The following is a 22,906-nucleotide window of genomic DNA, read 5'->3' on the forward strand; positions in this document are numbered from 1 at the left end:
CATTATTTTTATAATATTCCAAATTGTTTCCCGTAGTATTACAACTTACTGTATGACTTTATTCTCGTAACATTATGACAATCTCATAGTAATGGTTTTTTAAATTTCTTTGTGTGGCCCTAATACTCCATCATCGGTGGACGCACTCCGCACCGAATGTTTATGATTTGGTTAATGACTATATTTTTGATCAACTTAATGACTATATTTTTGATCAATAAAATGTTTCTGTGTAACATCTTTCTGTACATATTCCATAATAAGACATGGACACATTGGACTTATAGCCGGCTGGGTGTGGCGTGAATATGGATTTTTTACTAAATTTTGTGAAATTTGGGCTCCTGTGTGCTTCATAGAGTGGAAATTACGATTATTCTCCATATTGCAAGGGCATGATAATGAATACCTTCAGCAAAATACACAAAATAAAACAGGACCCAGGCAAATGGTGAGAAGACAGCATGATAAGATTTAGAACCAAATGTAAATAAAAGAAAGTTTTAATTGATAATAAGGTTAGATATTAATTTTTCATGACAAGAAAAAGGAATACCACCTCCAGCCAACACTACACTGCACTGTTCTCTTGTGAATCTTTGAGACTTCAGTATACTGTACTTTAAGGACTTGGGCATTGTCGTTTTCATTATGTTTGCCTAGCAACTAAAATCTAGCTTGACTGAATATTCCAAATTTGAAACAACATCGAGTTGACTGAAAATCTTGCATTTCTTAGAAAATCATTATGCAACTTCATGCGGCATGCATATGGCTTAGAGCATTGATTTGAAAAAACTGGTTGTATTACGATGTTTGCCGTTGTCACATGCTGAGATTCTTTAACTCTTCTAGTGTCGTTGACAATGATTGACATAAGATCATGTCACCCTTAAAAACTACATAAAAACTCTTTAAATGAAAAGAGTATCACTTGTAGGCATTCAGTCTATTTGAAGTGACCAGTTCAACTACTACTGCCCTCAAAATGAGAAAAACAAAGCAGCTATAGCCTGGGACAAGGAAGGGTAGTATACTTTAAAATTTTAATCATTCAAGAGAAGCATTTTAGAGTCAGTTTGCAACTACTATAAGAATTAGTATTGCACCGATGCTAGGATCAGTGTTGGTAGTGATCCACCACTAAAATGACATAATTGGTATCGGTGAGTACTAAAAATAACGTGCAGATGCTGTAAAATATGTGCTCTTCGAGATCTAGTTTTCAACTGCTGGTAGGCCTAACCAAGATGGCCGCCAGCTAAAAAAGGGAGTAAACCCTTGTCGCCCTTCCCAAGATGATGATAGACGTCCAATCGCGTGGCGTCCAATCATTAAATGACTTTACCAGTAGTCGACATCCATTTGAAGTGGGAAGGTGGCAGCTGACTTGGTGCCACCCCTCCCACTTCAAATGGATTGAACGTCCATTGCAGTCAATGGCAGCCAATGAGTTAAAAAATAACATTTGCTCTTCTGCTGGCCAAGATGGAACATTCCACTGATTACTGTATTGGCCCGTATATAAGACAGTGTTTTTTGCATTGAAATAAGATTGAAAAAGAGGGGGTCGTCTTATATTCGCGGTCTAGACATTATACCTATTCACGACGCTAGATGACGACAGATATCATTGAAGCAATGTTCTGTTATGACAAATCTCAGCTACTCTCCCCATTCACGACGCTAGATGGCGCCAGATATCATTGAATCGATGTTCTGTCATGACAGATCTCGGCTACTGGTTTAACCAGTTTGCATTATTTTATTGCAATGTTTTATTCAGATTTGTTTCAAGACTACAGTTACAGTTAGACTTCACTTTGATGGTTAATACAGTTATTGCAATTTTGTTGTTTTATCACAATAGATTGGTTTATTTACATTTCAAAAACCAGAAGCCATTCATTTACAAATGTGATTGCACTTTAGTTTACAAATTTAAATAAGATTTGAATGAGGCAAAATAACATGCTTTTTCTCTGAAATACATTGTTCTAATCATTTGTTTTGGATGTACTGTAATTATTTTCTGTATAAAAATTAATTTGGTGTTCAAAAAGTCTTTTTAAAAAGAGGGGGTCGTCTTTTAATCAGGGCCGTCTGATATTCGGGCCAAAACGGTACTTTCGTTACTGTTCGTTGCTGCCAGGCCTTCCACTTCAAATGAATTGGACGTCTAGTATTTAATAACTCATTTCAATTGACAGCATAAGCATAAAATATTGACATTCAAATTAAATCCTGTCTTATTTCACAACCAATTTTTAAAAGATTATTTTATTTGATCAACATTTGTTAATTCTCTGCCACCCCTCCCACTTCATATAGATTGGACATCTAGCGCCATCAATGGGAGCCAACAGAGTAAGCCATGATAGAATTAGTTTACATTCAAGTGTGAATGCAGAAATTTAGTATTTCAAAGTAAATGGTATACTTTAAAAAAAAAAAAAAAAAAAAACGTGGTATCGGTACAGTATAGGCCGATATCACACAGAGCGGTGCAACACTAATAAGAATAGTTCTTTCCCTTGAAAATGCTTGGCTAAACAAAACTCCAAGCGCCGTTCCTTGAGGTACAGATTTTAGAGATAAAGATAACCTATCCAATAAACCAAATTAAAAAGGCCAAAAGCAGTAGGGAAGAATATTCTCGAATAAGAATCGATCTTGCTCACTCGCACATGCATCCTGTTTTCTCGCCAGGCACCTGAGCGGCAGTCATCGAAGCAGCAAAAGAAACTCATGCAGTCTTTTCCGTCCAAACAATCGTAGGCATAGTCGTCGTCGTCGTGATAGTGCATAATGTTGTTCATTTGCAGCAGGGATGGTCCAGAATGGAGATTGACCATACTCGATGGCTTCTGCTGTAAAACACAATTCAAAATGAGTAGACATATAGTATACAAATATACCGTACTTTGAAGCCTTTTCGGACGAGGGATGTATCGACACAATGACGTGAACGGAAATTGGATCAGAATTGCGTAAAGAAGATTTTGAAAATAAAAGGCATTGGTACTTCTACTTAAGAAAGTCTCTACAAACGGAATTTACAGGTTACGACATGCCTCAACGGGGAAATATTGACTCTTGTACGAAAGAAATTCCAGGATACGTAAGGCAAAATTACAGTATGGGCCCCTACTCGAAGCTCCCAGAGTTTACTGAACAGAACATAGACTTGACTCCAGACTGGAACCCCATTGAGATGCTGTGGCATGACCTAAAGACAGCGATTCATGCCAGACATCCCAGGAATCTGACTGAACTACAGCAGTTTTGCAGAGAAGAATGGGCCAAGATTATTCCTGATCGATGCGCCAGACTAATCTGCAGCTAGAGGAAGCATCTGGTTGAAGTTATTGCTGCCAAATGGGGGGGGCCACAAAATATCAAATGTGATGGTTCACCTCCTTATTTTCCCCCCTTTCTGTCATTGTTTGCATACTATCCTCATTAAAATATGAAAACCTATAAATGTTTTGGTGGTTCTAGTTAAAGCAGACATTTTTTTCATCTGTGTGATTTTGACAAAGATCAGATCACATTTAATGGTGATTTTATGCAGAAATATGAGAAATTCCAAAAGGTTCATATACTTTTTCATACCACTGTATGTGTGTAACCCAACGTCCTCTTCATTCGCCCCTTAGGCCTTGAAGTGTTTCGACAGCTTAACGTGAGTGTATTAACATTCATTCTTTATTCTGTTTTCATTTATTCTGTTTTTTTTTTTTTTAATATTATTCATAATTCTCATGTTATGTTTGTTGTACAATAATTTAATTGTAACATGTATTTGTTCCATGTTTTGATACATTTTTATGCTTTATAAAAGATTTATATCTGAATTTTAGGGGGCTTGGAACGGATTAGGGCATCTACATGGAAAACGCATATCTAATTACGGAATTTTCAATTTACAAAATCACTTCCAGAACCAATTGATTTTGTACGTAGAGGTACAACTGTACTTTACTGTACTGTAATTTATTCAAGTATTGTACGATTTTTAGCACTATTTTTGTGTATGTTTGATGTATAACAATTAAATCTATGATCTCGTTTTCTTTTCTTTCTATTAATTTGTTTGAGATTTCAGAGCCGTACAAAAACGGCTGGACGTCTTACCCCACAGGCACGTGCCTAGTTAGCGTCACGTTATGATTTGGAGATCTGTTGTTGAAGTCAAAGAAGGTGGAGGTCCATTAAGGGACGATATACTCAAGTTGACGCTAAGATGATTAGGTATTGTCATGAAAAAGTCATAACCACACGACCAGTGGCTGATACTCGAAGAGCCGGTCACCCTTCCACTTTCGTGGACCACATTGTTCAAGAAATGCTTACCCGTCACCCAAAAAAGTCAATTTAAAGAGCAACAGGGGAAAGTGGGCTTTCCTTTCACTGAGTACGAAAAAAAAATGGCTTAAATAGCTTGCTTGATAGCCGCACTACAGTCAAGTCTAGAGGTTGGAGAGATGATGTTGGCTTGGTTAAATGATTGGTCTGATCTCTTTAAAAATATTTCTGAAATCTCAAACAAATGAACAGATCTGAAAATAAAATGAGCACAGATTTAAATTGCCATACAGTTAGTACCGGGTTACGACGTACCTGACTCATGTGATTTTGACTTTACGACGCCGGAGTCTCGTCCGCCATTTTGTCTCTAGTTGTTTTTTTTTTTTTTTTTTTTTTTTTTTTTTTTGTCACATAAACCTCACAGTATCATACTTTTTACCTTACTTTATTAATATGACTGTTCTGCACTTTGGCGAAACGCGTATTTGAGTATGATATTATGATGCATGCTTTTATTTTGGCGCAGGAAACGTAGAGCAGGTAGTACTTCCACACGTGAGTAGAAGCGCATGTACACACGAAAAAGAATGTATTTGCGCACATGAAGAAGAGCACATTTGCTCCCACGAAGAAGTAGCGCAGTCGAGTGAGAGAGAGGGGAAAGACTTAAGTTCCAACGTCTTAGCGAGCACCGTACAATGATGTATATTACATGTTTTTGGATAGTCATTTTGAGATTTACGGGGTATTTAAGGGTTAATTCAGACTTGAAATTAGGGTATGTTGCCAGCGTATAAACGAAACTCGTTCTTAACCCGGGGACTACTTGTACACAAAGACATTTAGAAAAATATAACATTTGAATACATTTTAAGTCTTTTGAAATAGTATATATTTTAGTCAGTATACTGTATACAGTATGTAGATTTAATATATATCAGAGATCATAGATTTAATATATATATATGTCTATATATACAGTGGGGAGAACAAGTATTTGATACACAGTCAATGGGAAAACCCATTGGCAGTGTATCAAATACTTGTTCTCCCCACTGTATATATATGTATATATATATATATATATATATATATATTAGGGCTGTCAAACGACTAAAATTTTTAATCGAGTTAATTACAGCTTAAAAATTAATTAATCGTAATTAATCGCAATTCAAACCATCTATAAAATATGCCATATTTTTCTGTAAATTATATATATATTCTGTAAAATAATTTGTTGGAATGGAAAGATAAGACACAAGATGGAGATATACATTCAACATAAGGACTGTAGTGGGCATTTCACTCTACTGTCATTTAAATCTGTCTATGCTGTTCTCACTCCGAGCGTCTACTTTTTCCAAAGCTAGACAGCTAGTGAACGACGCCTTAACAATCAGACTTCTTCCTTTTTCATCTAAATTATTAATAAAATGGCCTCAAACCACTGTCCTCTTTAGACAATAGTGAAACTACAAAAAAAAAGTACACAAGCATTGCATTAGCAACAACGTTAGCTTAGCACGCTATACAGGTTCACTAAACATACACAAAAATCGTCTCATACAAAAAATATAACATTTCGCTTACTAACATAATATGTACATTCTTTACAACAACCATACTTACGGACAAATCTTGTCCAAGGATCATATAAGCACAACATTACAACGTAGGCGTCAGCCCGAGACGTCGTGCAGCCATATTGAACTGGCAAGAAAGCAATAAACCATGTTGCAAAGCGACCACAAGAGTTCGCTGTTAGACAGCACAAAAAATCTTGCTGTGAAACTTACCAAAAGGCAGAATACTGTCTGAGCGGGACATGTGCGTTAATTGCGTCAAATATTTTAACGTGATTAATTAAAAAAATTAATTACCGTGCGTTAACGCGATAATTTTGACAGCCCTAATATATATATATATATATATATATATATATATATTTACTGAAAAAAATGTGATAATCATATACAAACGCATATTAATAATAAAGCCCATATCCCAAGAATATAAATACTCTATATTATTATAATTATCACATTTTTCCATGATAATATAAAATTGTGATAATTATCATGTCATAATGTTAAAACCATGAAAAATATGAATATTATCTTACAAAATGGATGATTTAGAATTTTTTGTAATTTTTAAAAACATTTTTAACATTAACTACGGAAGTGTGTCGCTGCACACCCGCCAAAATATATAAAGTCAGCATCACGTTTTTATAATTACCACATTTTTACATGGCAGTATCCTGCAAATGTATGATAAGTATCATGGAAAAATGTGATAATTGTCAGAACTTAATAATTATCACACAAACGCATAGACTCCTTTTATACAGACTGCTGGACTTTGGTTAAAATCCTATGCTTTTTATTATTTTTTTTATCTCAGAGCAGACAGTGTTACCTACTTGTGTGTTATTCTTGGCTTTGGACTTTTTGGTCTGTCTGTTGCTTGTGAAGTAATGCAGTGTTCCGTACTCCATGAGAGCAGCAAAGGTGAAGATGAAGCAGACAGAGACAAACAAGTCCATAGCTGTAACATATGAGACCTTGGGCAAGGACTTTCTGGAGATGGTGCTAAGAGTTGTCATCGTAAGCACTGTGGTGATACCTGAAAGTAAATCCCAAGAAATATATTATTAGCCACCTAAAATGGTGTTTGCTAACATTATTAACTTACTGTCTCCCACTGATAGCGAGAGACGTCCAATCCATTTACAAAGTTAGGGCTGGAAGCGATCAAACGATGAACAAAGTTCATTCGCTGCCACACTCACACTTTAAATGGATTGGACTTCTACTAGTGATAAACTCATTTCAAATGATGGCAGAAGCATGAAAAAACGTTCATAATCCCTACCAAAATAGCCTCAGAGCAGCCATTTTGGTATTGACATTGGCCATTCACATTCAAATTAAGTCATAACTATCTTAAACCGATTTTAACTTCAAATGGATTGAAAACCTACTCATTGATAAACTCATTAAAATTCACAGGAGAACGATGATTGCGCACCACACCATTGGATTCCTATCTGTATCTGTATGTACTACGTATGTTGCCGTGGCAACATAGGTAGTTGGTGGCCATTACAGGTAGGGTAACCGTCAATTGGAAACTAGATTTTGAAGAGAACATGTTGCGCAGCAGCGATGCACTATTTCTTTGTACTCTCTAATATCAATGATTTTAATGCTGTATCAATACCTATACCGATGCTAGTATCAGCGCAACGCTAGCTAATGGAGAGGCAATGTTTAAGTGAAGAGCGCCATTTAGTAGTGAAATTGAGAACTGCAACAGAATGTAGGTTAAACTCAAGTTTATCTGTGGGTCATATTCAGTGATACAGGTAACCCCCGGGTTACAAACGAGTTCCATTTCTACGCTGGCGACGTAACCCGAACTTCCGCGTAAATCGGAATAAACCCTTTAAGTACCCCTAAATATCCCCTACATCTCAAAATAACTATCCAAAAACATGTATTAAACGTCATTGTACTGTACTCGCCAAGACGTTGGACCTAAGTCCTAGCTAAACAGCGAGCTAAACCGTAATCTCTCTCTCACTCGGCTGCTCGACTTTTTCGTGGGAGCAAATGCGCTCTTGTATGAGTGTGTGCATGCCCTGTTGTTCTTTTTTTTTTCTCTTCTTCTTTCAATTAACACAACAATTATATATGGCGGAAAACACTCAGGTGACTTAAAGTTCCGCTCTGTGACACCCAATTTAGCCAACTTTCAAAATTGTCCGATATGCATGTGTGATACATCATTGGAAAACTTAAAATCTCAATTTTCTGGGGGAAGAAAAATTTTGAGCAAGAGGGCATTTTAAAAAAATATATATATATTTTAAACAGAAAAACCTTATCTGGAGGTGAGAGCACGCGAGAACAGAATTACAGACACCATGACTTTAACGAGATATTATCGCGTACCTACTTTGTTTTGATCCAAAAACTCCATGTAGCATGTATCACTGAGTGTCAAGACACAGCTGTGAATGGCCACAGCTGGATTTTTGGGGGATTTTATGGGTGAAACATGGTAATATAACAAGGGTCGCGATGCAGAAATCGCAGACATCAAGGAGTGGTCGAGATTTTCTTTTTCATATATTTACCCTTTTAAACGTTTTTTTTTCAACTTTTTTTTGTTTGGATCAATTATTTATCATCTAACATATCGGAGAAAATGCGACAGTAGCAAAAAAAAAAAAAAAAATACAATTAAGCGATAGTTATGAGGTAGATATCCGAGACTTTTTTACAGACGCCATTTTTTTCATTGTGACATAATTTGTTCAAAAGTTTAAAATATGTGAGTGAATAATTTTTTAAAGTCTCTCTTTTTTTTTTAAACGAAATATGAGACATCAATGAATGATTCTAAGCTAAAAATGACAGACATTTTGAATAATAAATATCATTAATTACCTTTGTTTTATGGCTGGGTTGAAACAAAAGCGGTTGCGCGACGTCTGTAAACGGGGGTTTTCAGGGTAAAACGGACAAATTAAAAATAGTTCGGGGGCTTAATGTGCCATGAATCTGCTATGGCAGCATATAGACACATTGTTCTATCAAACACAACAGTTGTTTTAGCTTGAAATACAGCAGTTTCTTATAAAGATGAGTGCAAGAGCAGAAACTGCATTTTCAGTCTTGTCTGTGTTTTCCACCATATACAAACAAAAACAGGCTCTTGACAGTACAGTAATTTAGAAAGAAACTATATTCATTCATTCATTCATTTTCCATGCCGCTTTTCCTCACGAGGGTCACGGGGAACAAACTATATATAACACTCTATATGACAAATGGTAAATGGACAGTACTTATACAGCACATTTGGTTGCATGGTTACCATGCCCAAAGCGCTTTACAGTAGCAATTTACCAAATCCTAATTGTTTTTCATGTTTGCACCACCCCACAGGGCTTCACAAAGAAATATTAACTCTCTCAAACAATGACACAAAATTGAGGGGTTTTTGCTTATTGATCCATTTCTGAGATCTACACCAAAGAAGAAACTCATTCATCTAATGTTTAAAACAAGGTACATGCCCTCTTGCTCGTCTGCGGAAGCACACCCACTCTACGCTTCCTGCACCAAAATAAAAGCATGCATCACAAAACAAAAGTCAACATTATAATCAAATACACATTTTGCCAAAGGGCAGAACAGTCATATTAATAAATTAAGTTAAAATAAGATACTGTGATGTACAATAATTTGTCTAATCTGTCTTTTAACACGACTATAAATAAACAACTGGAGACAAAATGGCGGACGAGACTCCGGCTTCTTAAAGTTGAAATCACGTAAGTCGGGTACGTCGTTACCCGGGGAGTAGCAGTAATTTCAAATTTTATGTGGGCTGATAAAAACTTGGTCACCATTGTGGTTAAGTAATGTGATATTCATCCATCAGCTTTGCCCCAATTTAAAGGAATAAAGTCTACATTGAACCTAAAGATGTGCGAGCCGGCACAGCATCCTTGTTAATCCAAAAAGAGACCCAGGACAGGACCACAATCATACTGCATGGAATGTAGGTCTGAATGGTGAAATAACCCATTCTCCGACTCAGGTCGAAAAAGATGGTCATGATGACGTATTCCCCTAAAAACAGACGAACAAACACAAAAAAATGAATCATTCTGAGAGTAGAAAAATCAATAGAAATTCTTACCTGACTGGGTGTGGGCCACATCTGAGGTATTTCTCATTCCTACAAATGCAAACTGGTAGAGTCTCCAATAACGCTGGTCAGCCACCTCTACTGCTCGTCTCTGCCAACGGTAGGATATCTCGTTCCTCGGGTAACCATCTATGGGACAGACCCCGGAAAGACAGATACCACCATAGAAAGATATAGATCATTAATCACACAGGCAAAGTCAAAAGTCAAACCACAGCATTCAATATGGAACTGACAAGCTCACATAAAATTCTATCAAACGAGCATAATGACTTAGAACCGTAATTGAAAGAAGTGAATTGGTCACTCCATAAATCCCCTTTCCACATTTCTCCTAGTGTTGCACCGATACCATTTTTTGGTTCCCGATACTGATTCCAACACCCCGCTGTGATACCACGTATTTTGAAATTGAAGACATGAAAAAATATTTCTCTTATAATAGTAGATTACTACATACTCACTTTAATTGTTATCAATGCTTCCTCAGGCACTATTCCACTCATTATCAGCCATTGACAGTGCTAGACGTCCAGTCCATTTGAAGTGGGAGGGTTGGCAGCGAATGGACAAACGTTCATGAAAGAACATGACCAAACGTTCATTCGTTGCTACCCTTCCACTTCAATTGGATTGGATGTTTACTAGCGATAAACTAATTGCTGGGAGGGTGCATCTTGGCCAGAAGAACATTTTTTAAAAAAAATTTAAATTATTGTCTGCCATTGACGATGCTAAACGTCCAATCCATAGAAATAAACTCATTTTAATTTACAGTAGAAGCATGAAAAGACCTTTCACCTACCAACCCAAATGACCCCAGGGCAGCCATGTTGGTAGGGGCAGCGTCCCCATCAAAGTCAATGCGTTGACATTAAAATTAAGCCATAACTAGCTTATTTTTGAACAGATTTTTAAAATTTCATCAATATCAGAGTATTTGCTATATACTCAGAGGGTGCCAATCATGAACATTAATTCGCTGCCACAATCCCACTTCAAATGGATTGGTGTCTTCTAGTGATAAACTCATGCAAGCGTTCGAATTTCCCTGAAAACAACAGGAAATAACCCAAAATAAAAAGGAAGTGACATCGGAATGCCCCAAAATTCAACAGGAGGGGATTTATAACGAACAGTTTGGCCCAAAATAAACAGGAAGTGACCAAACGTAAACAGGAAGTGACCTGGGAAGGTAGGGTGACTGGCATTTGGTAAATTGATCTCAAAAAGTGCATATTGGGAAGCATTAACATGTTATTTCTTTGTACTCCCCGATACTGATGCCTTAATTTTAGTGCTGTATCAGTACCAATACTCATACTACTATCGGTGCAACACTACTTTTTACTGCAACAGTGAGGCAAGTTCACAGTAAAATTAACTCCTAACTCCTAGGCCTGTTTTTTCTCCAAACAAATTCAGTTTAAAATTCTGATATGTTCATGAACTTTCAAGCATTTTATATTTTGGCTGGCTTAGATAACTGATCTATGCTCATTTGGTGAATTTCAGTCTAACTGCAATGGCCCAAACACTTCCATGGAATGGTCTTTGCATTTCTCATCGGCATGTGGACAAGACATGGGAGGCTGAAGCACAACAGACAAGTGAAGGGTGACACAGACAGCATGAATCACACTGCAGAGGGTGTATAATTCATTAAGTCTGTCAGAGCAAATGGTACCAAGTGACATCTTCTCTCCTTTCGTAGAGCAAATAATAGATTGGAACAGGCTCTGAGAGGGCAGCTTGAAGCAGATGGATCTTTTGGCAAAGAGAAGAAATGGGCTTAGCCTGTATGCTAGTCCACTGAGACGCCATTGTCTTCAGTAGGGTTGGGTACCGAAACCCGATAACAATTTGGTACCGGCCCCAAAGCAACCGGTGGTACCCGGACCGAAAAGGAAAAACTGAACAGTTCGGTGCCTCTTTTCTGTTGATTATTTTTCAAAGCATAAATTAGGTTGTTATACTTATAATTATTCTGCTTTCGCTACTTACCCACTTTAGCTAGAGAGATAAACGACCTTCATTGATGAATGTTTCACAAAACCTATTAATCATACGCCATATACAGTTGTGTTCAAAATTATTCAACCCCCACAGTAAATAAGTGTTTTTGCAAGTTCGACTTTATTTTTCATCTTGTTTTAATCACGTTAAATAATGATATGTCAAATAGACAAATACAGCTGAAACAACAAAAATATTTTTGGGAATATTCCAATTTATGGCCTATCTGTGATTACTTCATTGACAAAATTATTCAACCTCTCAGATATGTATAACTTTAGTACTGAGTACAACATCCTTTGCAACAATAACATCCTTTAGACGTGAAGCATAGTTTCTTGCAGTGATCCACATGTATCTTTGTCCATTCCTCATGGGCAAAGGCCTCCAGTTCATTAACATTTTTGGATTTATGTGCTGCAACTGCCTTCTTCAAGTACCACCAGAGATTTTCAATGGGATTTAAGTCTGGTGATTGTGATGACCACTCCAGAATCTTCCAGCACTTCTTTTGCAACCAAGCTATGGTAGATGTTGAGTTATGCTTAGGATCATTGTCCTGTTGGAAGGTCCAACCTCAGCCAAGCCTCAGCTTTGTCAATGACTGCATGACATTTGCATCCAAGATCTCCTGGTATTGAACTGAATTCATAATACCTTGCACACGCTAAAGATTCCCTGCACCTGAAGAAGCAAAACAACCCCAGAGCATGACTGACTCCCACCATGCTTCACAGTAGATAGGGTTTTCTTTTCTTTATAGGCATCATTCTTTCTCCTCCACATGTACCGTTTACCCATTGGCCCAAACAGTTCCAGTTTGGTCTCATCACTCCAGAGAACAGTATCCCAAAACCTTTGTGGTTTGTCGACATGTTTTTTTTTGCATACTTATTGTGCTTTGGAGTCAGCAGGGGGGTGCGCCTGGGAGTTCTTGCATGGAAGCCACCATTTCGCAGTGTGCGTCTTATTGTCTGGAATCAAACTTGAATACCTTCCTATGACATGTCCTGTCGTAATTCCTCAGCTGTCACCCGGGGATTTTTCTCCACCTTTCGCTTCAGGTATCCCACAACAGTTGTAGATAGTAACCTCTTTCTACCACGCCCAGGTAGCATTTCCACTGTGCCTTTAGCTTTAAACTTGCGGACTTTGCTCCCAATTGTGTCTCTTGAAATTTTTAGTCCTTTTTCTATCTTTTATATCCATATCCTTGCTTATGAAGTGACTTGACCTCCTCTCTGAACTTTTTTGACCATTCCTTGGACTTCACCATGTTGTAAACATTAACTGCCAAGAAGGGCCATGTGTCACAGTCCTTATAAATCTGCTTAATTACTGCTCATTACATCATCTACAGATGTTTTCATCAGCTGTTTGACAACACCTAATGGAAACCTTTGTTCTTAAGAGTAGTGGACTTGGGGGGTTGAATAATTTTGCATATGAGGTAATCACAGAAAAGCCATTAATTGGAATATTCCCCAAAATATTTTTGTTATTTCAGTTGTACTTGTCTATTTGACATGTCATTATTGGATGTGATTTCAAACAAGATGAAAAGTGAATGTCAAACTTGCAAAAACACTTTCTACTGTGGGGGTTGAATAATTTTGAACTAAACATTAAGCGCGTCAGTCGGAATAAGCAAACCGAATCCAAATTAAATTTTATTTCGATTCACAGGAGTGGAATATTCCTTCTCCAAAAACGATTAAAAGTAAAATCCTATCATATATACTTTGATTCGGAAAGATGTCCGGCTGTTTCCAATCCGCTCATGCTCTGTTTTGACGCTAATGAGCAGTGACTTTTACAGATTAAAAATATTGCGTCTAAATATAACATGCAGCACTGAATGATTTTGATGAGAAGAAAAAGTCTGCATGTTAACAGTAGTAAGGTAACACACTAATCGCTACGCAAACACTAACCGTCAACTCGTCATGCAAATCGGTTCAGGAACAGTTTGAGCGCCGGAACCATTTCGAAAGTACCTAGTCGTAACCGGTATCAGAAAAAACCTAAACGATACCCAACCCTAGTCTCCAGGCAAGGTAAAAAATTTGAAGTCGAGATGACGGGTTTAGAATGGGAGGAGGAGACGTTTGACCACCTACAGCTTGAAAACTCCAGCGGACAGGAGTGCTCGTCCATTGGAAAGTTATGCAGCTTAAGGTAACACTCCGCATTAATAGTCAACCTGACAAAAACAGAATTGTGACAGAGAAAAGGCAAGTCTCATCATTGTTTTTCTCCCTATCAAGTATGAATGAACAAATTTTTTTTTTTTTCTATCATCACACCGACAAACAATAATATCATGCTCGGACAAGTTGTGGTCACTGTGTACATTAAAGCGGCACAAACAACAAATAAAATTCTGGGCAATTAGTATAATGCTGAAGGAAAAAAAACCAGGATTAGCGAGGCGGTTGCAGTACTACAGTATCTCACCTCAGTGTGTACATCACTCTACCATTGCTCCACAGTCTCAGTAGGCGGTTTGGAGTGGTAATCCAGTGGGCGTCTGATTTCCTGGAATTTCTGAAGAATGTGTCAGGAATCCATATTTTGCCTACCATGTTACTGTTGAGCATAAGCAGCTTCATTGAGCTGTTGAACTTCAGTCTGCCATCATACCATGTCTGGGCAAAGAAGATGTCGATTGTGTATTCCTGTAAAATATGTAGAGACAAAAAATACAAATATATCAAGTAACCCAAATTAATTTGAGAATTTGAATTCCAGAACTTTGTTAATGCTACAGAATTTGTTTATTAGCTTAATAAGGATGGGAGAGTTAACTGACATACAGTGCATCACAAAGTTGAGTACACCCCTCGCATTTCTGCAGATATTTGTATATCTTTTCATGGGGCAACACTGACAAAATGAAACTTTGCCACAATGAAAAATAGTCTATGTGCAGCTTATATAATAGAGTTAATTGATTTTCCCCTCAAAATAACTCAAAATATAGCCATTAATATCTAAACCCCTGGCAACAAAAGTGAGTACACCCCTATGAAAAAATGCACATTCCTAAATGTCCAAATTGAGTACTGACGCTACACAAGAAAGCCTGCAAACAGTTTGCAAAGACATGTCAACAAAACACATGGATTACTGGAACCATGTCCTATGGTCTGATGAGACGGGCAGGCTTTCTTGTGTACCGTCTTCAGAAGACGCTTCCCGGACCACTTTTGTTCAACATCTATATGCTTCCACTAGCTCAGATCATGGAACAGTATGACATGTCCGATCAAACCTATGCAGATGACAAGCAACTCTACATTTCTGTGTCCCCACATGATTATCAACCCTTAGTCTCCCTGAGTAAATGCATTCATCAAATCAATGAATGGATGTGCCAGAATTTTCTCCAGCTAAATGTGGGGAAGACGGAGTTGATACATACAGTGGGGCAAATAAGTATTTAGTCAACCACTAATTGTGCAAGTTCTCCCACTTGAAAATATTAGAGAGGCCTGTAATTGTCAACATGGGTAAACCTCAACCATGAGAGACAGAATGTTGAAAAAAAAACAGAAAATCACATTGTTTGATTTTTAAAGAATGTATTTGCAAATCATGGTGGAAAATAAATATTTGGTCAATACAAAAAGTTCACCTCAATACTTTGTTATGTACCCTTTGTTGGCAATAACGCAGGCCAAACGTTTTCTGTAACTCTTCACAAGCTTTTCACACAATGTTGCTGGAAATTAGGCCCATTCCTCCATGCAGATCTCCTCTAGAGCAGTGATGTTTTGGGGCTGTCGTTGGGCAAGACAGACTTTCAACTCCCTCCACAGATTTTCTATGGGATTGAGATCTGGAGACTAGCGAGGCCACTCCAGGACCTTGAAATACTTCTTACAAAGCCACTCCTTTGTTGCCCTGGCTGTGTGTTTTGGATCATTGTCATGCTGAAAGACCGAGCCACGTCTCATCTTCAATGCCCTTGCTGATGGAAGGAGATTTTCAGTCAAAATCTCTTGATACATGGCCCCATTCATTCTTTCCTATACAGAGATCAGTCGTCCTGTTCCCTTTGCAGAAAAACAGCCCCAAAGCATGATGTTTCCACCCCCATGCTTCGCAGTGGGTATGGTGTTCTTCAGATCCAATTCAGTATTCTTTCTCCTCCAAACACAAGAACCTGTGTTTCTACCAAAAAGTTCTATTTTGGTTTCATCTGACCATGACACATTCTCCCAGTCCTCTTCTGGATCATCCAAATGCTCTCTAGCGAACCGCAGATGGGTCTGGACTTGTACTGGCTTTAGCAGGGGGACACGTCTCGCAGTGGAGGATTTGAGTTCGTGGCGGCGCATTGTGTTACAGATAGGAGCCTTTGTTACTATGGTCCCAGCTCTCTGTAGGTCATTCACTAGGTCCCGCCGTGTGGTTCTGGGATTTTTGCTCACCGCTCTTGTTATCATTTTAACGCCACGGGGTGAGATCTTGCACGGAGCCCCAGATCGAGGGAGATTATCAGTGGTCTTGTATGTCTTTCATTTTCTAATAATTGCTCCCATAGTTGATTTCTTTACACCAAGCGTTTTACCTACTGCAGATTCAGTCTTCCCAGCCTGGTGCAGGTCTACAATTCTGTCTCTGGTGTCCTTAGACAGCTCTTTGGTCTTGGCCATAGTGGAGTGTGACTGACTGACATTGTGGACAGGTGTCTTTTATACCGATAATGAGTTAAAACAGGTGCCACTAATACAGGTAACGAGTGGAGCCTCGTTAGACCTCGTTAGAAGAAGTTAGACCTTTTTGACAGCCAGAAATCTTGCTTGTTTGTAGGTGACCAAATACTTATTTTCCACTCTAATTTGGCAATAAATTCTTTAAAAATCAAACAATGTGATTTTCTGTTTTTTTTTCTCCACATTTTGTCTTTCATGGTTGAGGTTTACCCATGTTGACAATTATAGGCCTCTCTAATCTTTTCAAGTAGGAGAACTTGCACAATTGGTGGTTGACTAAATACTTACTGTAATTTCCCCACTCTACATATTTGACCATTTCTTCCAATCCAAATATAAAAATTAACCCTAACCCAGTCGCTCTCATTGTCCTGTACAGTAAATGAAAATGAGAATGAACACTGACCATGTTGATGGGGTCGACTGGTCCAATGCTGTTGACATACACCGCTGTTTCAATCACAGTCGGCCTCACTAAAGAAATCACAATTCATGATCAATAGCATACAATAATCACAGTATTTAATTCATTCTAAATCAATCGCTGCCACCCTCCCAATTTAGATGGATTGCGTATTTGGACATCTCCTTGTGGTAAACACTTTTAAGGAGTTTTAATTTGATTTTGATTTTCTACTGGTTTTATTGTTTCTGGTATAGGATACCAAAATAAAACAATGAGTTTTACTTACCCCCAATGTCAGGCCGTAGTTTGTTGTCATAGCCTTGCAGAAGTTTATTAAGTATCATTGTGACATCGCTTTCGTAGACCTTTGGAGATAAGACCCAGGTCTTATTGATGGGAACATCTTCGTAATCCTCCTCCCCTTGTTTCCCAGGTTGATGTGCAGCACTGCAAAAGCGATGTGAAAATAAGAGAAAAAAAGTCCAAAAATAGGATAAAATCTCAAGGCTACTGCTTTTTTCGTTGATTAATGCGAGGACTAAAAGCTTTTGTACACAAACACATATCATAGTACAATGCAAAAGTCTTAGGCAACCATTAGTTTCATTGTTTGAGTAGCCTTGAATGTTGGATAATGGGGCTTAATAGTTGTATGGTTAAATTTAGAACACAATATCCTTAAGTACTGCATAATTTAGATATAAGAGATAAAATGATCATCAAATATCCATATTCCGTATTTTCTGTACTATTAAGCAAAGCCTTCGATTTTCTCAAAAGTCAACTATGTGCCGTATAATCCAATGCGCCTTATATATTGATCAATGTTGTTTAATCATGGCATGACATTCCCTTTAGCACAGCTCAATCTAGTGGATGCATAACGCAACACCAACCACTACTTAGAACACCTAATAATGCAGTGCGCCCTATATATGAAAACAGTTTTAAAATAGGCCTTTCATTGTAGGTGCGCCTTATACTCAGATGCGCCATATTGTGCGGAAAATACGGTACTTTATTCCGATGTTCTATTACTGCAAACAAATATCGTTGGACGTCTATCGCAGTCAATGAGTTACCCTTGAGCCCGAATTCACAAGTCAGAAATCATTGGCGGAATACATAAGTTCATGAAAATAGTTGTAATGATTTAAAAACCCAGACAATGTAGAAAATATAATTAAAAAATACAACTAAGAAATGGAAAATACTGAAATTTAAAAAAAAAAAAAAAAAATTCAGCAATAAACTGATGGAAATATCTAAATTAAAAAATTAAAATAAGCAAATTAAAAAATAGAAAGAAAATGTATTGAACACATACATAAAAAAGGCATTGAGGGAACAAGAAAAAATAATTTACAAAAATGATTCAATAAAAATACAAACAGAAAATGACTTTAAAAAATTAATAGAAGAAAATATAAACATTAAAACAATTAAAATTGAACATTTAAAAAAAGTAAGAAAAATGCTAAGAATTTTTCCCCCCAAATATACAAACTAAATGAGGATGAATTTATTGATGCATTTTTAATAAATGTACTATTTCTCCTTTTTAATATCTGTTTATTATTAATACCATGTTTACTTATGTATTCCTCCAATGCTTAATGTATATTTGTTTATGTACATTCAGACAGCAACGGGATAATGCAATTGTCTTATGTGTTGAGTGAAATGTGTATAAAGAAAACAAAAATATACAAATTCTACATGAGATGCTTAGAAATAATACACAGAATTTTCTATAATATTTTTTTTTATTAATATTATTTTTTATGTACTTACAGTATCTATTCCTCCAATGCTTTTTGTATAATTGTTCAGGTAAATTAAGGCATCAAGGGGTTACTGCCTCATGTATTGAGTGAAATTTGAAGAAAGCAAACAAAAATATTCACATTTTAACATGAGATACTTAGCTTTGTTGCACCGAAATTGTTCTTTCCTGTTTCAATGTGATAGCCAGTATTTTGCGTTGTCATTATGCGGTACTGTAGGCCTGCCAGTTGCTGAGATGTTTACCAGGCAACATTACTAGTCATCACTAAGACACCAACCTTATGACATTGTAATTGCACTATAGGCGAAAGCTAATCATACACAACAATACTGATCTCAATCACGGATTGCATCTTTTGTCATCAATATGGAGGCACTTGGACTTTGTCGCCGCTTTAGCGCACACTTACCAGACTCCCAGCACGACAAAGAGCACACACAGGCTCATAGCTTTGTAATGCACAGGTCGGGTGAACGAAAGCTTCATTTATGAGCCCGAGTCGTTTCCAGGGAAACCGAGAGGGAAATTGGAGACGTCTGAAGGGAGGTCTCTTGTAAATTCAAAATATTCAGGTTAATTGTTGGGTTGGTTGCATGAGAAAGGTACATCCGTGATCCGTGTGGAGGGGGAGGATGAGAAAGAGAAAGGGAGGAGGAGGAGGATGCGGAGGAGGAGGGACTACTTACTGTAGGCCACTTCATCTTCTGTGCCTGTCACTGCCGGATTATCGTCTAACATTTTACCATCTATTCCTAGGTCTAAAATCTTGCCTTTCCCCCTTATTTATCTGGAGTTTAGTTGAAGGTGCTTGTTATTATTGATAAAGTAAACTAGTAATTTTCATACATTTTACACCAAGCACCCCAAAAAAGGCCCCTCAAATAGTTGTGATACAGTTTTTAGTTTTTAGAAAAAAAAATCCTCTTCAGACAGTAAACTGTATAAAAAATAAAAATAAAAAAATCATGTACAGAAATTAAATTAAAACTTTAATGTACGGCACGGGCGTTACCAGGGTGGGGGCAGGGGTGGGCAGTGCCCACCCAAGGACACGCTCTGCCCATCCAAAGGAAACTGGATGTAGTACTAACGGCAGTCTGGGCACCGCATATGGTATCCGATTCATATAGTACTGATGTGTTCTAAGTTTTAAAAAAAAATGTAATTAAATGTTGGATTTGTTCCTAGGGGGCGCTACACATATTTACGCATATTTTGATAAAAAATTTTTTTTTTTTTTTTTACATTTTATCAAAGTTTTCACCAGTGTTCACCTAGCTGTTGAGTTTGGTGAGTTTTGAAGCATTCTGAGGGGGTCAAAGTGGGGCTCAAAGCTTCGGCGGGACAAAGAATGACTGCTAGGGGGCCCTACATAGTGTATTTGGAATTTGTCTTTACACGGTATCAGAGATTGCACCTGTCTTGACCTGCCTGGCGATTTTGGTGCATTTTGAAGCATTTTAAGGGGGTCAAATTGAGCTCAAAGGGGCTGCGGAACAAAGAATAACTATAATAATAATAATAATAATAATAATAATAAAACCGAGGAACCACAATAGGTTACCTAAAAAAAAACATTGTCACCTGCATGTCCATACTGTTCAGTTACGTATATGTTCTAAGTCAAATAGAAACAAATCAACTTTTATTTGTTTAGACCAAATCACAACAACAGTTATCTCAAGGAGGAAAAAAAAAACATGTTTTAAGGTGCAGTAGCCCTATGCTGGATTTCGACCTACTTGAGCATTGTAGCTTGCTCTCCTTTCAGCACAAACTCAAACTGTAAATTGTCATCCAAGAGTGTGCTTTGAAATTGGATTTGGATTGTATTTATGAACAACTGTTTGATGAGGAAAACAAATTCATTACAGTTGCCTCCTCCATATTCCTCCTTGACACAATTTATATCAGCACTTTGCACACAAGAAAAAAATGTCAATCAGCAACACCTTTTTTATTTGAATGAACAGTACATTTGTCTGATTTGTGTACTGAGAAATTCTTTTAATGTTTTATACTCAAAACTTTTATTCTAAAAACTTTAGTTTTATGCACATAAAACAGTTGTAGACTACAGTTAAGTCAGGAAGATGTAATAAAATATTATTTTTGAAGGAAATAGTCATCAATTTTGTCTTCATTATTACTTACAATATTTTTAAAACAACTTCAAGTTAAATTGTGAAGGTAATTGAAAAAAGTGACATTTATCCGATTAATCAATTAATCGTTTAATCAATCATCTGTTTAATCAATTTATAAAAACAATAGTTAGTTGAAGCCCAAATATACATGGCGGAAAACACAGACAAGACTGAAAAAGCAGTTTCTGCTCTTGCACTCCTCTTTAAAAGAAACTGCTGTATTTTAAGCCAAAAGAACTGTTGTGTTTGATAGTACAATATGTCTATATGCTGCCATAGCAGATTCATGGTGCATTAAGCCCCCGAACTATTTCTAATTTGTCCATTTTACCCTGAATACCCCCGTTTAGAGACGTCGCGCAACTGCTTTTGTTTCAACCCAGCCATAAAACGAAGGTAATTAATGATATTTATTATACAAAATGTCTGTCTTTTTTAGCTTAGAATCATTAATTGATGTCTAATATTTCCTTAAAAAAAAAAAAGACTAAAAAATTATTCACTCACATATTTTCAACTTTTAAACAAATTATGTCACAATGAAAAAAAAGGCGTCTGTAAAAAAGTCACGGATATCTACCTCATAACTATCGCTTAATTGTATTTTTTTTTTGTTACTGTCGCATTTTCTCCGATATGTTAGATGATAATCAATCCAAACAAAGAATAATTGGAAAGAAAAAAAAAAAACCGTTTGAAAGGGTAAATATCTGAAAAAGAAAATCTCAACCACTCCTTGATGTCTGCGACTTCTGCATCGCGATCCTTGTTATATTACCATGTTTCACCCATAAAATCCCCCAAAAATCCAGCTATGGCTATTCATAGCTGTGTCTTGACACTCAGTGATACATGCCACATGGATTTTTTGGATCGAAACAAGGTAAGTACGCGATAATATCTCGTTAAAAGTCATGGCGTCTGTAATTCTGCTCTCGTGTGTTCTCACCTCCAGATAGGGTTTTGCTTTTTAAATTTTTTTTTTTTAAATGCCCTCCTGTTCAAAAATTTTCTTACCCCAGAAGATTTTAAGCTTTCCAATGATGTATCACACATGCATATCGGACAATTTTGAAAGTTGGCTAAATTGGGGGTCTCAGAGCGGAACTTCAAGTCACCTGAGTGTTTTCCGCCATATACAGTTGTGTTTAGGGGTGTGACAAAATATCAAAATGGTGATATATCGTGATACTTCGTATCCCAAAAGGTTATCGATTTGCTCCTGCCAAGAATCGAGATATCGTTTTAAAAAGGTGTCAATGTCAAAAAATAAATGAATAAATAAAATAAAAAGGAACCAACAAGTTGCTACCAAAATCTTCCACCATAATAGTGTCTCAGTTAACTCTAAGGCTGCATTGATGATGCTCGACGCCCAATCCATTTAGACTGGGAACATTCGTTCATTCAAAACCAGAGCATTCAGTAATTCTGTCCGATTTTCAGGGCATTTACAGGTCACTAGCTGTTCATTTTAGGGTATTTACAGGTCATTTCCTCTTGAGTTTGAGTCACTGCCTATTCATTTGGGTGATTCCCAGGTCACTCCCTGTTCTGTAACTCAAAATAAACTGGAAGTGACCCATAAAATACCCCTAAATCAACAGGAAGTATCTGAAACTCAACAGGTAAATGACCTTCAATGGGCCAAAATTACCTCATTGCCAAACACTGGCTGCCACTGACGGCCATAGACATCCAATCCATTTGAAGTGGGAGAGATGGCAGCGAATGAACATTCATTCGCTGCCATCTCTCCCACTTCAAATGGATTGAATGTCTACTT

At 37.2% G+C, this 22,906-nt stretch overlaps 1 protein-coding gene across 2 annotated transcripts; it reads right to left on the bottom strand.

Annotated features, from left to right (window-relative positions):
* Positions 1 to 2,073: 2,073 nt before the first annotated feature.
* On the bottom strand, positions 2,074 to 19,727 carry gabrg1 (gamma-aminobutyric acid type A receptor subunit gamma1). Of its 2 annotated transcripts, XM_057859940.1 has the most exons (9): positions 19,383 to 19,724; positions 17,471 to 17,631; positions 17,185 to 17,252; positions 14,515 to 14,735; positions 14,178 to 14,260; positions 10,033 to 10,170; positions 9,810 to 9,962; positions 6,740 to 6,942; positions 2,074 to 2,870 (listed from the first exon to the last, which is right to left on the bottom strand). In XM_057859940.1, exons 1-9 carry the CDS (start codon positions 19,457 to 19,459, stop codon positions 2,589 to 2,591), a joined length of 1,386 nt encoding a protein of 461 aa, XP_057715923.1. In that variant the 5' UTR covers positions 19,460 to 19,724; the 3' UTR covers positions 2,074 to 2,588. The 2 variants fall into 2 exon arrangements, with proteins under 2 accessions (XP_057715923.1, XP_057715924.1); XM_057859941.1 differs by lacking the exon at positions 9,810 to 9,962 and having other exon boundaries at positions 19,383 to 19,727.
* Positions 19,728 to 22,906: the final 3,179 nt, after the last annotated feature.

Source organism: Corythoichthys intestinalis, chromosome 15, assembly GCF_030265065.1.
Source record: "Corythoichthys intestinalis isolate RoL2023-P3 chromosome 15, ASM3026506v1, whole genome shotgun sequence".
NCBI classification, from domain to species: Eukaryota; Metazoa; Chordata; class Actinopteri; order Syngnathiformes; family Syngnathidae; genus Corythoichthys; species Corythoichthys intestinalis.